The 14,529-nt window shown below is 38.4% G+C and overlaps 5 protein-coding genes and 1 pseudogene across 8 annotated transcripts; 3 read left to right on the top strand and 3 right to left on the bottom strand.

Annotated features, from left to right (window-relative positions):
- The first annotated feature begins 398 nt into the window (after positions 1 to 398).
- LOC108839576 (CBS domain-containing protein CBSX2, chloroplastic-like) lies at positions 399 to 1,735 on the top strand (annotated as a pseudogene).
- Positions 1,736 to 1,906: 171 nt separating this feature from the next.
- On the bottom strand, positions 1,907 to 3,663 carry LOC108840673 (UDP-glycosyltransferase 73B3-like). The gene is made up of 2 exons (XM_018613499.2): positions 2,595 to 3,663; positions 1,907 to 2,518 (listed from the first exon to the last, which is right to left on the bottom strand). The coding sequence occupies exons 1-2, from the start codon at positions 3,577 to 3,579 to the stop codon at positions 2,049 to 2,051; spliced, it is 1,455 nt and encodes a 484-aa protein (XP_018469001.1). The 5' UTR covers positions 3,580 to 3,663; the 3' UTR covers positions 1,907 to 2,048.
- Positions 3,664 to 4,378: 715 nt separating this feature from the next.
- Positions 4,379 to 6,309, bottom strand: LOC108841775 (UDP-glycosyltransferase 73B3). Its single transcript, XM_018614538.2, has one exon. The coding sequence runs from the start codon at positions 6,174 to 6,176 to the stop codon at positions 4,626 to 4,628; it is 1,551 nt and encodes a 516-aa protein (XP_018470040.2). The 5' UTR covers positions 6,177 to 6,309; the 3' UTR covers positions 4,379 to 4,625.
- Positions 6,310 to 6,671: 362 nt separating this feature from the next.
- On the bottom strand, positions 6,672 to 8,765 carry LOC108843256 (UDP-glycosyltransferase 73B1). Its single transcript, XM_018616403.2, has 2 exons — positions 7,612 to 8,765; positions 6,672 to 7,311 (listed from the first exon to the last, which is right to left on the bottom strand). The coding sequence occupies exons 1-2, from the start codon at positions 8,609 to 8,611 to the stop codon at positions 6,827 to 6,829; spliced, it is 1,485 nt and encodes a 494-aa protein (XP_018471905.2). The 5' UTR covers positions 8,612 to 8,765; the 3' UTR covers positions 6,672 to 6,826.
- A 600-nt stretch (positions 8,766 to 9,365) lies between these two features.
- LOC108842331 (uncharacterized) lies at positions 9,366 to 12,709 on the top strand. Of its 4 annotated transcripts, none has more exons than XM_057003847.1 (11): positions 9,366 to 9,530; positions 9,734 to 9,924; positions 10,004 to 10,064; positions 10,155 to 10,246; positions 10,364 to 10,447; positions 10,679 to 10,954; positions 11,044 to 11,255; positions 11,403 to 11,618; positions 11,709 to 11,811; positions 12,476 to 12,528; positions 12,627 to 12,709. In XM_057003847.1, exons 1-10 carry the CDS (start codon positions 9,442 to 9,444, stop codon positions 12,487 to 12,489), a joined length of 1,338 nt encoding a protein of 445 aa, XP_056859827.1. In that variant the 5' UTR covers positions 9,366 to 9,441; the 3' UTR covers positions 12,490 to 12,528; positions 12,627 to 12,709. The 4 variants fall into 4 exon arrangements, with proteins under 4 accessions (XP_056859827.1, XP_056859829.1, XP_056859826.1 ...); XM_057003846.1 differs by having other exon boundaries at positions 9,367 to 9,530; positions 11,400 to 11,618; XM_057003849.1 differs by lacking the exons at positions 12,476 to 12,528; positions 12,627 to 12,709 and adding an exon at positions 11,973 to 12,197.
- On the top strand, positions 11,709 to 14,522 carry LOC108842333 (protein SRC2 homolog). The gene is made up of 9 exons (XM_018615209.2): positions 11,709 to 11,811; positions 11,973 to 12,005; positions 12,476 to 12,528; positions 12,627 to 12,731; positions 12,810 to 12,936; positions 13,031 to 13,102; positions 13,705 to 13,750; positions 13,844 to 14,159; positions 14,266 to 14,522. Exons 2-9 carry the CDS (start codon positions 11,974 to 11,976, stop codon positions 14,301 to 14,303), a joined length of 789 nt encoding a protein of 262 aa, XP_018470711.2. The 5' UTR covers positions 11,709 to 11,811; position 11,973; the 3' UTR covers positions 14,304 to 14,522.
- The last annotated feature ends 7 nt before the right edge of the window (positions 14,523 to 14,529 follow it).

Here is a 14,529-nt window from a genome sequence, read left to right on the forward strand (position 1 = left end):
TTAAATTCATTTTAAATTCAGGTTCAATTTTTTGGGGGGTTCAATTCATTTTAAAGTCAGGTTTGAATCTGGTTATAATTACAACTTGGTTAGATTCGTTTTTAATTTAAATTTAATTATAATTCAGGTTTTGATTAATTATACAACTATTTAAGAATCGAAATATACAGTCAAAGTTAACTAAGTCCAAACAATTTTACATTAACAAAGGTTTGGTGGCATAATTCATATAACTTTATTCTTATTCTTCTTCACCTCTTTCTCAAAATTCAACCTTTGTTTCTCTCATTTCATCAAAAAGACTTTGTTTTTTCTGCTGGAATTTGTGAGAAACAGAGGATATAAACGAGAATTCCACTTCATACATCACTATTCAATCCAACTTCCTATCATGATAAAAATGGGATTACACAGTTGGTGATTTCATGACAGGAATACAACATCTGCATGTTGTTAAGCCCTCCACATCTGTCGATGATGGTAATAATCATGATAAACATATAAAACAATCTTCCATGTAATAGCAATAATCTATCATGTTCTTACAATATTTTTTGAAACAACATTGAAACTTCATGTCTAGTTGAGAAGATAGTCACTGAATTGCCTGTAATTGATGATGATTGGAATCTGGTATTGCTTTTCTCTGCTTATTTTTGAATAACAAGCATGTGATTAAGAATAACCATAATGTCATTTGACACATTATAGTTGGCTTCACTTTACTGTATGCAATCTTACTTGTTACTCTGCTGTAATTTCCCCTGCAGGTTGGCGTTGTTTCTGATTACGACTTGCTTGCGCTTGACTCCATTTATGGTAATATATAAGTTTTTTTTTCTAATATTCTGTAGGTTTTTATATTCCGCGACCAGAGAAAACCTTGTGTGGAGTATATGGTTTCAGTGTCATTTTATCAGACAATGAGTATTTTAGTCAATTAGTGTTAGCAAGGAGATAAGACTCATAATTCGTTTTATAAGATCTCAATTCTTGACTACATGCGGTTCTTATTATTGTTGGCACATAGTTTTCTTGCATACTTCCGTTTATGGGTTTTGTTTGGTGAAGCAACTTTAATTTCTCGTGTTCTTAGGCCGCGGCCAAAGTGATACAAACATGTTCCCTAACGTTGACAGTTCATGGAAAGTACGTTTCTACTACTTATCCAATCTTGTTTGCTATTTATATCTGAGGACTATAGTGTTTGTCCTCATTTGCATCCTGGGAGCTAGATTAGTTTATATGATATTTGAACTTGTCTTTTTTGTTAAAAGACGTTTAACGAACTTCAGAACCTGATAAGCAAGACACATGGACAAGTGGTTGGAGATTTGATGACGCCTTCTCCTCTTGTTGTCCGTGGTTCTATCAATTTAGAGATGCTGCCAGGTACTATGAGCTCAGTTTGATCTCTGAAAGCAACATTTGTTACAAAGACATGTAACCATTTGTTGTCTCCAGGTTGCTTCTAGAAACAAAGTTCCGAAGATTACCAGTCGTGAATTCACATGGAAGACTGGTGAGAGGATTTCAAACTCACAATCTTCTCTTCTTCTTTTTTTCCAACTTTGATTTGATCTGATTTTGGTCTTTTTTCTTTTTTTTTATTGGTCTTTTTTCTATTTCTTGTTTTTGTTTGTTCGTATCGTAACAAAGATTGGGATGCTTACAAGGGGGAACGTTGTTAGTGCTTGCATTGCAGATCAAGCGGGAAACCGAGAACTCAACATAGCCAGCAGTTATAGAACAGAGCCCTTAAATCTGCCATAGCTAATAGCAAATCTGTTTATTCCATTGATAAAAAGTATATAATCTTATAACCACCAAAAATATTTGAGCTACTTTCATATGATTTTGCTTCTACATATATATAAAAAAATTCAAACTCATATGAGTATCACATGCGTAAAATTCATATTATCAAACCAACTCAAAAATGATCTTATAAAATGATCTGCTACATTTCAAACCAACTCAAAAATGATCTTATAAATGATCTGCTACATTTCAGTAGTTTCAAACTCAAAAAGAACGAGTTAACTGGATCATGAGCTAAACTCTTCTATGAAGCTGCTTAGGTCATTATAAGAAGACCCTCCTTCTTCAACAGCGGCTTTAGCCATCTCTGCCAGCTTCTTTGCCCGGCTACGCCTCTCCTCTGCCTCTTCCCCAGCCAGCACCTCCCTCACCGCTTTCTCCACATTCTCTCTGCTGATGAAATCTCCCATACTCGCATGCTTTTTCGTTCCCACGCTCACTCCCGTTCTCAGCACTTGCGTTACCAATATCTCGTTGTAGAACTGCTCCGCTCCAACCGGCCACGTCACCATCGGTAGCCCTGCAGCCACTCCTTCGAGAACCGAGTTCCAGCCGCAATGGGTCACGAACACACCGGTTGCTTGGTGGTCAAGTATCATCACCTGCGGAGCCCAACCTCGAATGATCATTCCTCTCCCTTTCACCCTCTCTTCAAACCCTTCTGGTAACCATTCTTGGTCTTCTTCTTCTTCTTCATCTGTTCATACGCAACTTTGAGTATAACATAATGTGAACAGACAATCAATACATATGTTCTCTGTTTTTATCAGTACCTGTGTTTTCACCACTTTTCCTCACAACCCAAATGAAACTTGCGCCACAAGCTTCTAGCCCTGCAGCGATCTCTATCAACTGCTCGTTCTTGATGTACGCAACGCTCCCAAATGAAACGTAAATGACCGAATCTTGTCTCTTGGAGTTAAGCCATTTGAGACATTCAACCTCATCAATGCTCGCTTTCTTTCCTCTCTTAGCCTTCTCCTCAAATCCTCTGTTGTGAACCGAGAGCGGACCAATATGCCAAGCTCTCGTCACTACATTACTCTTGTAAAAATCTGCGTATTCAGGTTCTAGCTCGTAGAAGCTATTCACAACAACACCTGAGCTCTTCACTTCTGACTCTATAACCTCGATGAAAAACTTCCCCATCTCGGTTTCTTCGTCAAGGTCTCTCATCTGTCCTTGAGTCATCATAATGTCACCAGGGAGATCAGAGACCTTAAATGTCTCGCACATCTTTTGTGGTTTATGCATTGATCTGATGCAATATTCAGAGCATAATGAGAAGTAGCCAGTGCCGTGGAACACAAGTCTTGGCACATTGAACTTCTCAGCAGCTTCAGTAGCCCACGGGAAGAACATGTCGGCGATAAGACAGCTTGGTCTCGTTGTCTCGAGGATCTTCTCAATCTGGTCTTTGAAAAAACTCATGGACGCAAAGAACTTTAACATCATGGTGTTTCTTTCATCGGTGTTGTTGCTTGAGGTGAAAAAATCAGGGTTTTCACATCCTTCTGGTAACCCTAGCTGCACGCAAGGGAAATCGATGATCTGGATCTCGAGTTTGAGACTAGGGTTCAGGTTCTTGAATGTGTGGATAGGTTTTTGGAGGATCTTGGCGTTGAGAGGTGTGGTGATGATTGTGGATTTGGCTCCTCTGCTAGAGAAAAGCTTAGCCATGTCTAGGGTTGGTATCATGTGGCCATATCCCATGAAAGGGAAGAACATGACATGGGGTTTATGAGAATCACTACTCATGTTTTTGACTTTGGTCGAAAACGAGAATGAGATGTTTCGAGCAAATTTTAGAAAAAAAATAGAAAGATTCTGAAGCTTGTAAAAGAGTTCAATGGTTGTAGAAGCTTGAAATGCAATTCTCCCTATATATAACAGATTAAAACTCTCTAGTGTAGTAGATCTGACATCTTTGCAGATGTCACTTGTTTTGGTCTAGAACCAGTTTTTCAAGGCCTACGGAACCAAATTCTAACTTTAACTTAATAAATAAATTTCAAAATATAGAATTTTATTAAATTTCGATGCCACTAAGAGTGTAGTTAGTTGACTAATAAAGTCTAATATTTCTTTTTATGAACCTATAAAGTCTAAATATAATATATAATATGAGATCGTGCTGCAAATTTTGTTAACACAATCCATAGAAAACCATTAAAGGTCTATGTCATTAAAGGTCTATATGTTAATTAAATTATAGGGTGTCGTGGATTTTAATTGGATACAACACGTATATGCATATGGTTACTGAACATTTGGCTATTACCTACAAATAAAAGTCAAATAACACACAAGCATGTCACAAGACAACATCACACCACTCTTGCTGTCTTTTTCTTTTATTTTTTGTCAAGAAGCACTCATCTTAAACTGTATTTTTCATGAGATTTGTTAATGAATGTGATTTTTTGACAAATATAATACAGAACCAACTAGAACATGTAACATATAGAACCGATCAGTTATGAGTCTATTTATTGTCGCTTGAGCTCAAGTCTTTAGAAAATATTACACCGAAAAAATGTCTCTAGAAAATACCAAATCTTAAAAGTTCTTGGAGATATAATTAAAAAAGAAGCTTTTAGATACAAATCCAGATTCATATGGAAAATGGAAAATATTTTATAAATCCCACATTATTAGGTCAACCTGAACCGAAATCAACCAAGCGGATTCAAAATCGTTGATACAATAACCTAACACCATTACTTACTGACAATGCGTGGATTTTCCTTGTATACTACGTTAGGTTTTATTCTTATGACCAGAACTCATCTATATAGGAGTGATCACGAACTGAACTCGTGTATGAAGTTGTTTAGATCGGTAAAAGAAGACCCTCCTTCTTCCACTGCTGCTTTAGCCATCTCTGCCAGTTTCTTTATCCGCATCCTCCTTTCCTCTGCCTCTCCCCAAGCCAACACCTCTCTCACAGCCTTCTCAACTTTCTCTCTGCTAATGATTTCATCTCCCATATTTCTCACATGTTTTGTGGCTCCAACGCTCACTCCTGTTCCCAGCACTTGTGTAACCAGTTTCTCGTTGTAGAATTGCTCCGCTCCAATAGGCCATGTTACCATCGGTAGCCCTGCAGTCACTCCTTCAAGAAGAGAGTTCCAGCCACAATGTGTCACAAACCCACCGGTTGCTTGGTGCTCAAGTATCAACACCTGTGGAGCCCATCCTCTTATTATCATCCCTCTCCCTTTGACCCTCTCTTCAAACCCTTCCGGTAACCATTCTTCTTTGTCGTCACCTGTGCTTTTCCTCACAACCCATATGAAGCTTGCGCCTGAAGATTCTAACCCTGCAGCGATCTCAATCAGTTGCTTGTTCTTGAAGCAAACAACGGTCCCAAATGAGATGTAAATGACTGAATCTTGTTTCTTGGAGTCAAGCCATTCGAGGCATTCTGATTCATCAATGCTCGATTTCTTTCCTCTCTCAGCCTTCTCCTCGAATCCTCTGTTTGTAACAGAGAGCGGGCCGACTTGCCACGCTCTCTTAGCTACAAATCTCTTGTAAAAATCTGCGTAATCAGGTTCAAGCTCGTAGAAGCTGTTCACAATAACACCTGAGCTCTTTGTTTCTGATTCTCTAACATCGAAAAGAAACTTTCCCATCTCGGATTCGCTGTCTACGACCTGTTCTCGAGTTATCACTATGTCACCGGGGAGATCAGGGATTACAAAAGGCTCACAACTAGAAGCTACTCTGTTCTCTGGTTTATGCACTTTCATGCAATAAGCAGCGCACAAAGGGAAGTAGCCAGTACCGTGAAACACAAGTCTTGGCACGTGACACTTCTCAGCAATTTCAGTAGACCATGGGAAGAACATGTCGGCTATAAGACAGTCCGGTCTTGTTGTCTCGAGGAGCTTCTCAAGCTGGTCTTTGAAAAACCTTGTCGAGGATAAGAATTTGAAGGCTATGTTCTCTCTACCGGAAGTGTTGTTCGAGGTGAAGAAATCTACGTTCTCGCATCCTTCTGGTAACCCGAGATCCACGCAAGGGAAATCGAATATATGCATGTCGATTTCAAGACTAGGGTTCAGGTTCTTGAAAACGTCGATGGGTTTCTGGAAGATCTTGGAGTTGATAGGTGTGGTGATGATCGTTGATTTGGCTCCTCTGCTAGAGAAAAGCTTAGCCATGTCTAGAGTTGGTATCATGTGACCATAAGCCATGTAGGGGAAGAACATAACATGGAGCTTACGCTCAGGATTCCTACTCATGTTTATTTTGGCTTTGGTTGGAGAAAAGAAAAAGAGATTTGCGTTGAGAAAACGTATTAGAGAAATTAAAGATTCTGAAAGTCTAATGGTTGTAAGAGGCATCATTATTCATCAGTTTCTTAAATAGACTCACTAAACAATATTAAATTAAACATGATGTGGTAGAGAGTTCCAACCATTTTTGTTGAAAGTCTCTAAGTAAAAGAGAAGTTTATGAGAAACTCTTTGAATTTGAAACCATTACTGATGACCTGGGAGACTTTGCATGGTGCTATTTGTAATTATAAAACGTGTAAACTCCACTGTCCACACGTAAGGTTGGTGGGATCACCTTGGGTAATGACTTCTGACGTATGCAACTACGTCGCTTCTTTTGGATTTTTTGATATTCCTCTGTCAACTTGTTACAGTTGTCGGAATGTAGGACCAGTTTTCAAAGGTCTTTTGGAGCCAAACTCTAATTTTACTTTTCTCGGCGAGACCAAAATCTTATCCAACATACGTTTCTGTTTGTTTGAATGTTTTTATAAATGCTACACTTTAGTAAGAGAGAATAGTCTTATTAGTGATTAATACAATTTGACTAATCGCCTGGCGTCCTGATCATTAAACCTAGTGATTGTTTAGTATAATTTTCTTGAAGCATTGGGTCTTTACATTAGAGAAAGGTAAGCAAATAAGTTCATAGCACGTGGGTGGAGTGGAGACCAAAGATAACAACATAGTAAATCGTTTTGATTGTGGATAGAAAAATATCAAGTTCTTGTTTCTTGTTCTTTTTGTAACCTGACCAACTTGAGCTCATCCATCAACCTTTTAACCTCAACATCTGATGATCCACCTTCTCTTACCGCATCCTTAGCCATTACAGCTAACTGCTTTGCCCGTTTCCTCCTCTCTTCTCCAACCATAACTTCCCTTACCGCAATCTCCACTTTCTCTCTACTAATGAAATCTCCAGAACCTTTCACCATCTTCTCTACTCCAACACTCACTCCTGTCTTCAACACTTGTGTCACCAACTTCTCGTTGTAGAACTGCTCGGCTCCAATGGGCCATGTCACCATTGGCAGGCCTGATGCTGCACCTTCTAGAAGCGAGTTCCATCCACAATGAGTCAAAAACCCTCCAATGGCTTGGTGGTCTAGTATAAGCACTTGAGGCGCCCATCCACATATTATCAGTCCTTGTCCTTTTGTCCTCTCTTCGAACCCCTCTGGTAACCACTCTACCTTCTCCCCTGTTAACACCACACCACAGAGGTTTAAATTGTTTAGTCACTTTGTTGCAAATAATAGCTACAAAGATATTATTCCCTTCATTTCTTAAAAAATATCAATTTGACATTTTTCAAACCATTAAAGAAATGATTAATATATATTTATATTCTTATTAATTATACTAATAGTATTTGAAATAAACAAAATTATTAATAAGATCAGTTTTTTTTTGCTATTAATACTAAGCTTAAAGCAAGTATAATTTGTATTAGAGTTATAAAACAGCATTTTAATGAACATGGGGAGTATATGGTACGTACCTTGGCTACTACTTCTGTTAACCACCCATACAAAATCATGTCCTGACAACTCCAGCCCAGCTGCAATCTCAATCAGCTGTTCGTCGTCGAAGCTAGACATGGTTCCAAAGGACAAGTAAATAACAGATTCACATCTCTTGGAGTCAAGCCATTTCAAACATTCATGCTCATCTATGCTAGCCTTTTTCCCCCTCTCTGCTTTCTCCTTGAACTCTCTGTTCCCTAAAGAAAGTGGACCGATGTCCCAAGCTCTTTTCGCCACATGGCTCTTGAAAAAATCGGCATAAGCAGGTTCAAGATCGTAGAAGCTGTTCATCAACACACCAAAGCTATCTCTCTCTGAATCTCTTATTTCCTTCATAAACTTCCCCATCACAGACTCTTCTTCTTTCTCTATAACCTGTTCCTCTGTAATGACAACGTCTCCCGGAAGTTCAGGGATCACAAAGGGCTCAGAGCTCGAAGCCACGTTCTTGTAAGGCTTGTGGAGTCTTAAGCAATGAGAAGCACATAGAGAGAAGTAGCCTGTTCCGTGGAAGACAAGTCTCGGCACATTAAACTTCTCAGCGACTTTAGTCGCCCATGGGAAGAACATATTGGCGACGAAACAGTCTGGTTTCACTGTCTCAAGAAGCTCCTCTAACTGGTCTTTGAAATATTCCATTGCTAGTAAAAACTTCATATTCAAGTTACCTTTGGTTAGGTCATGGTTAGAGAAGATGAAGTCGGTGTTCTCGCATCCTTCGGGTAAGCCTAGCTCTGTGCAAGGGAAGTTGAGGATCTGGATTTTGATGTCTTCGAGTTCCGGATTCTCCTGGTTGAATGATTTGATGGGTTTCTCGAAGAGTTTGGAGTTGAGAGGAGTTGTGAGGATGGTGGACTTTGCTCCTTTGGTGGCGAAGAGCTTGGCCATGTCTAGAGTTGGTATCATGTGGCCATGAGCCATGTAAGGGAAGAAGAAGATGTGGAGCTTAGAGGTGGCTTCATCAGAAGTTCCCATGATTTTGGCTGATGAGAAAACAAGAACCGGTTATTGCGGAACCAAGTAGAAACTTCTCAGTTCTTGTTTTTTTCTTAATTTTCTTGAAGTTTTGAGATTGAATGATTGTGGATCAAAGAGACAATGAATGTTGTATTAATATAAATAATTTTATTTGGGTTTGCAAGGAAAGAAGTAAAGCTTTGGCAGCTAACGCTTGGCTGCTATGAAAACATGATCTTTTTATTAGGGCCATTGACTATAATATTGACTTTGACGCCATTGTTAAAAAATTAATATAAATCAAAAATTGAGAAACGGCTTTTATTAGTTTTTGTTTAGGCTTATTAAGTTATCAATTATTTCTGCAAGATCAATTTTTGTATATAAAAAATAAATATAAAATTATCTTATCTTATCTAATTGAAAAAATCTGCAATATGAACTTCTGGAAAGGGAGTTGAAAAAATCACGTCATGGCATTCGTCATTTTCTTCTAGTCAAGTCGTCTTTAGTGTACTATTTTTCGAGAATCAATAATTTGATAAATAGCATTTCCTGTCACATTGTAGACTAAAATTAATAAATCCTTGAGGACTGTAACAAACCCATGTGTTGAAAAGAAAAAGGAACAAACCCATGTAACATAAAGCCCAAAACGTTTGGGTTTTCCCTTGATTAGCTAAAGATTAACCTTCCTGGGCCTAAACCGAAACCATCCGGTTAAGGATTGTAATCCTTTGATTTGAGAATTTATATCCGGTACGAATTCATCGTCTCTCCAGGCTCGCAAAGTTTTAATTTCAGCAAAATCTTACTGCAAAATCAATCAATCAATCAATCAATCACTCATGCCCGACGATAAAGAAGAATCGGAAGAACCCAAGGAAGACGACTCCTACGTCTGGGACAACGATACACAGCTCTACATCCATCACAGGCTACGTCTCTTCCCAAATCTATAAACTCTTTTTGCAGATCGCCAAAACCTAACTCTGATTTAGATTTGATAGTAAATAACTTTACTTTAGTATTGATACTTAGTTCCATGAGATAAATAACTCTCTCCTTGTACTTGCTGAATGATTGTTGATAAAGTGTATCCCTTTTGCTTGGAGGCTAACACTGTTTTCGAATTTGCAGTAGCGGGTTTTATCATGACCCGGTTGCTGGTTGGTACTATTGCAGCAAGGATGGTCTTTACTACAAGCATGAAAACGGTGAATATGTTCCCTTGGATTATGAAGAGGACTCCGGCAGAAAAGATTCTCCTGCTCAGGCTGAAGTTTTGGTGAGTGATCCTGGAGAAACAGAGACAGAAACTCCTCCTTTAGGTAAATTTACTTTAGATTAAGAAGTTTTGCATAATGTATATAGTCGAGATAACTGATAGGCACGTTATCTGCTCGAAAGAGCCAACAACAGGGTGCTCAAATGACCAGGAACTTGAACATCTTCAACGACCTTCCTTATGGTAAAGTTTTTCATATTTCATTGTCATGGAAAGTAATTTTTTTCATCATATGGTATGGTTTGTGAAACCTTTTTTTTTCCTTTGGCTCAGGGTGGAAGATACACTAATAGAGCTTTATTTGGCTGGAAACAATCGACGGCCTAGCTATTCTGCGGAGGATAATCAGATGTTGTCAGCTAATGGTATTTGCCCTGTGATAATGTTTATTAGCTTTTTACATAGCGAATTTTTAGGAATGAATCTGACTCTTACAGTTTCGAATTTATGGAGATGAGCTACAACTTGTGTTTGTTTCTCAGGAGACGATGATGCTGAAGAACTTGAGGAGGGAGAATGGATCCCTGAAGATGATTTTGATCCACAGCAAGACAACTTTGATCAAGGTTTTTCTATTTTAATTATGTTCTTGTCTCTGCACCATAAATCAGTTTTGTTGGTTATGATTGAAAGCTACAAAAATGCGTATCCTTCATTGTTTATACTAAGCTGATTTTTAAGTCATGAAATGATTAACTAGCCTGTAGTATTATTGTCTAAGGGAATCTTTGATCATATTTTGTCTTCAGCGCATATATATATATATATAGCTCTGATGCTCGTATTTTCCCTTGTAGATGTTTCTTCAAGGGAGGAAGAAATGTGGCTAGCACAATATGGTCAAGTCACTCAATCCCCTGACAAGAACCTGCCTGAGATCCCGTCTGTTGACTTGTGGGATTGGAAACTTGTTTGTGAATCCAGAGAAGATGACAAAGAACAGGTAGCTAGGCTAGTAGGGAGGCTGGTTAGACGGTCTGCCAATCTTCATCCATCTGTGGCTTCTGGTGGCACACTTTTCAAAACTGCACCAATTTGTGAAGCATGCCTTCACCTGGTGCGAGTTAGGACAGGTTTTAACAATTTTTCCTGTTCAACCCACCAGAGATGGTAACTCAATGCGCTTTCTTATGGATTTTGATTCTTGAATATTGTGTTCCAGGTCAAGTCTATAAACTGCAAAATCCTAGTCCAAAGTACCTTGCAACCTTATCAGTATATGACGCGTCCAACCCAACAAAAGAATGGGGATTCCCTGATGTTTCAACTACATGGCAAGATCCTGTTGCAAAACGCAAAGCTAAGAAGGTGAAACCAAAAACTGTGCGGAGACTCAAGGCGAAGGAACAACATGAAGTCGACATGATTGAAGAGGTACTCCAAATCCTTATTCTCATGGCTGGATTTCTTAAATTTGTGTCTTAGAATATTTGTGAAGGATGTGAAGAGCTTAGTGTTATTAGAAACCTAGTAAGAAGCAACTAGTATCTTGATTCATACTCGTGTTGTTTTTATCAGGAGAGAAGCTCTTCATACAGAGATAGAGCCGCGGAGAGAAGAAATCTGCATGGTGGATATGGTGTTGGACCAGGTCAAAAGGGGACAATGGTGGGCCTAAACGCCGACGAGCATGATACGGCATATGAAGAGGATGCCACAGCAGAAGAAGCATTGGAGTTTTCATTTGGGTCTGGAAGTTATGCAAGGAGAATTATGGGAAACATGGGCTGGAAGGAGGTATAACTGAAGGAATCTAATTCACTTTTTTGATGTAATGTGGTTGTTGTCACCATAGTTATTTGATTAATGTGGAAAATGGAAATGCAGGGTGAGACGCTGGGGAAGAATGCAAAAGGTTTGGTTGAACCGATACAAGCAGTAGGAAACACTGGGAATGTAGGGCTTGGTTTTCCTCAAAGGAGAAGGAGAGGTACCTGATTTCTCTTCATTGTTACTATCTTTTTTTTTTGGTCAACCTCTTCATTGTTACTATCTATGTTTAGCTATTTTACTATAACCTTTAGAGATGGGAGACTCAGTTACTTTGATTATTTATCCCTTTTTGTTTCAAATTTCTATTTCTTTGTGAAGGATGATGAGGTTGATGGTTGAACTGTTCCAAAGGTATGCCATGACTTGGAAGAAAAACATATCACTACCTTTGTAAATGAATATATATTTTTTGGGCACAAACATTTTTGAGTCTGTAGATTAACTTTGTATAGTATCTATTGTCCTCATTTCTATGATGACTGGATTTTTTTAAAAGAAAGCTGAGTTGATTAAAGTAACAACAAGTATATGATATACTTTATGTAATAATAATATTATAAATTTATAATACTAAGATTAGAGGAAAGGATATTTAAAAGGCGCGTAAATCTGAAGCCGTGGGAGTATTATTTTTGTTTTATAAAATGAAAAGTCAAATAAAAAGGTCAGCGGCTTACGCTACGCGTCTTACTCTCTTGAAAGCAATTTCTGGGAATATTCAAAGATTTGAATTTTATATAATTGAACACACGGGACCTTCTCCTCCTCTAGATTCATATCCGTTACTTTTTATCTCAAATCTCTTGTTTCTCTTCAATCAGACCGATGTCGATGATGACAATGGGAATTCAAGGCCAGCTTCTCGAGGTCACTGGTTCGTGCCTTTTCATCCCCTAGTTTTGTTAATATTTATTCCGTTGGATTCGATTTTCAGAAAGGTTAAATGTTGTTCTTATGTTGATTACTTAACAGTGGTTGGGTGCCAGAAATTGAAAGACACGGAATGGTTTTCGAGGCAAGATCCATACGTTGTCCTCGAGTACAGCGGCGCTAGGCACCAAACCAGAACCTGCACAGGTTCGGTTCATTCATATTATTTCATTAAGATTTGTTCGCTTTCGCTCATCTATGATTTGTTGTTTTTTGTTTACACAGATGGTGGGAAAAGCGCAGTGTTTCAAGAGAAGTTTATGTTCACGTTGTTTGAAGGCATTAAGGATCTTAAGGTTGCTGTCTGGAATAGCAACACTCTCTCCACTGATGACTTCATTGGCAATGCTACGTACGTCCACTTTCTACCACTCATTCTTCTTTTTATGCTTTGAATTCCGGATTTGGGATTGAGTCTTTCTTTTTTATTGTTTGTTGTGATTTAGGATTCAGTTGCAGAAGGTTCTTTCTCAGGGATACGACGATTGTACATGGACTCTTCAAACTAAAACTGGCAGGTAAAAAACACATTGCTTTCACTAGTTTTTTTTGCATGGTGCACGTTGCTCTGTCTGTCTGTTTTCCTTTTTTTTTTTGATGTGGGTTTTGTTTGCAGCATATAGTGATTGGACATGTAACTCGTGTTGCTGCATTCTTGTGCACTATGCTTTCCACTTAAGTGAAATGTTTAGTTTTTTTTCTGCCATTTATGTATAATGTTGTTAACCTGAGCATGGTTATGTTCCCTGATAAGAGTGGTTATTCTTTTCATACAAATGCACATCCTTTTCAATCCACTATTTCTTTTCTTTCCTAATTTAATGTGGAAAGATAAGAGCATCTTCCACTAATCATGTTTCTACAATGAGCACATTAGCATTTAGGTTACCTAGTAATGGAGTTCCATTTTAAACATTGTAGTGTCGTCAATTAGAATCAGAGAGTTTTTTTTTTTTTTTTTAAACCATGGTGGCTATGTGATGTCTTATATTCTCGAAATGTCAGTTACAACAATATGCAAAGATTTTGATAGCTTGTCCTCAGCGATTGCTCCTTGTAAAAAAAAATTAGTTATTTGAATTATAATCTTCTGAATATGCATCATCTTTCTGTCTGGCAGATATGCGGGAGAAGTAAGACTCATACTGCATTATGCTGGTGCAAAGGTAAAGTCAAGACACAATATAAACAAGTATTGACAGGTTCGTTTATTGACAAACAAAGGCTAAAAAATATACAATGTATTTTCTTGTGTGCAGAGCCAACATCACGTGTCTGCGCCATCAGCACCACCGTTTGCTCCTCAAGTACCTCACTACTCAGCACCGCCTTCTCCATCTCCATATTCGTCACCACCATACTCTGGACCATCTCTTTACCCACAAGTACAATACTCTCAGCCGCAATCAGCATACCCACCAGCTTCAGCCTATCCTCCTCAGCCATATGGTTACCCTCCTCCTCCCTCAACCTCCGCTTACCCTCTCGGTCCTTCAGCTTACCCTCCTCCTCCACCATCCTCAACTTACCCTCCTCCTCCGTATCCTCCTCAACCATCACCATATTACCCACAAGGTACATGGATATTTGTGTTTAGATGCTGTAATATACATGTGAATGTGAGTGTGTTTCTTGTAACATTTTTAGTGTCAAGACCTCTAATATTTTTCTTGTTTTCTAGGTCCCTATCCAGGACAATACCCGCCACCTCCATACTAAAACTCCGGCGTTGAGAATTGATGAAAAGTGGTTATCATGTATAGATGATACTAGTATTTTGCTATTCCTAAAATTTGTTGACGAATTTTTTTTGTATTTCTTCTATCTCCCCTCTTTGCCGTTGTTGGCCTTTGCAAATTGTAGCATAATTGTTGCGATTGGTCAATGAAACTCATTTTAGAAGTTTGGATCTTTTTATATTAAGCCATCTTTCTCTAATTATCTT

The sequence above is a fragment of the Raphanus sativus genome, chromosome 2 (assembly GCF_000801105.2).
Source record: "Raphanus sativus cultivar WK10039 chromosome 2, ASM80110v3, whole genome shotgun sequence".
NCBI lineage: Eukaryota > Viridiplantae > Streptophyta > Magnoliopsida > Brassicales > Brassicaceae > Raphanus > Raphanus sativus.

Coding starts and splice junctions, on each gene's coding strand:
- LOC108840673 (XM_018613499.2), bottom strand. CDS start 3,579: ATGAGTAGTGATTCTCATAAACCCCATGTCATGTTCTTCCCTTTCATG. Junction 2,519..2,594: donor GAAAAGTGGTGAAAACACAG/GTACTGATAAAA, acceptor GCGTATGAACAG/ATGAAGAAGAAGAAGAAGAC.
- LOC108841775 (XM_018614538.2), bottom strand. CDS start 6,176: ATGATGCCTCTTACAACCATTAGACTTTCAGAATCTTTAATTTCTCTA.
- LOC108843256 (XM_018616403.2), bottom strand. CDS start 8,611: ATGGGAACTTCTGATGAAGCCACCTCTAAGCTCCACATCTTCTTCTTC. Junction 7,312..7,611: donor TAACAGAAGTAGTAGCCAAG/GTACGTACCATA, acceptor TGGTGTTAACAG/GGGAGAAGGTAGAGTGGTTA.
- LOC108842331 (XM_057003846.1), top strand. CDS start 9,442: ATGCCCGACGATAAAGAAGAATCGGAAGAACCCAAGGAAGACGACTCC. Junction 9,531..9,733: donor CAGCTCTACATCCATCACAG/GCTACGTCTCTT, acceptor TCGAATTTGCAG/TAGCGGGTTTTATCATGACC. Junction 11,619..11,708: donor GAAACATGGGCTGGAAGGAG/GTATAACTGAAG, acceptor ATGGAAATGCAG/GGTGAGACGCTGGGGAAGAA.
- LOC108842333 (XM_018615209.2), top strand. CDS start 11,974: ATGATGAGGTTGATGGTTGAACTGTTCCAAAG. Junction 12,529..12,626: donor CCAGCTTCTCGAGGTCACTG/GTTCGTGCCTTT, acceptor ATTACTTAACAG/TGGTTGGGTGCCAGAAATTG. Junction 13,751..13,843: donor TGCATTATGCTGGTGCAAAG/GTAAAGTCAAGA, acceptor TCTTGTGTGCAG/AGCCAACATCACGTGTCTGC.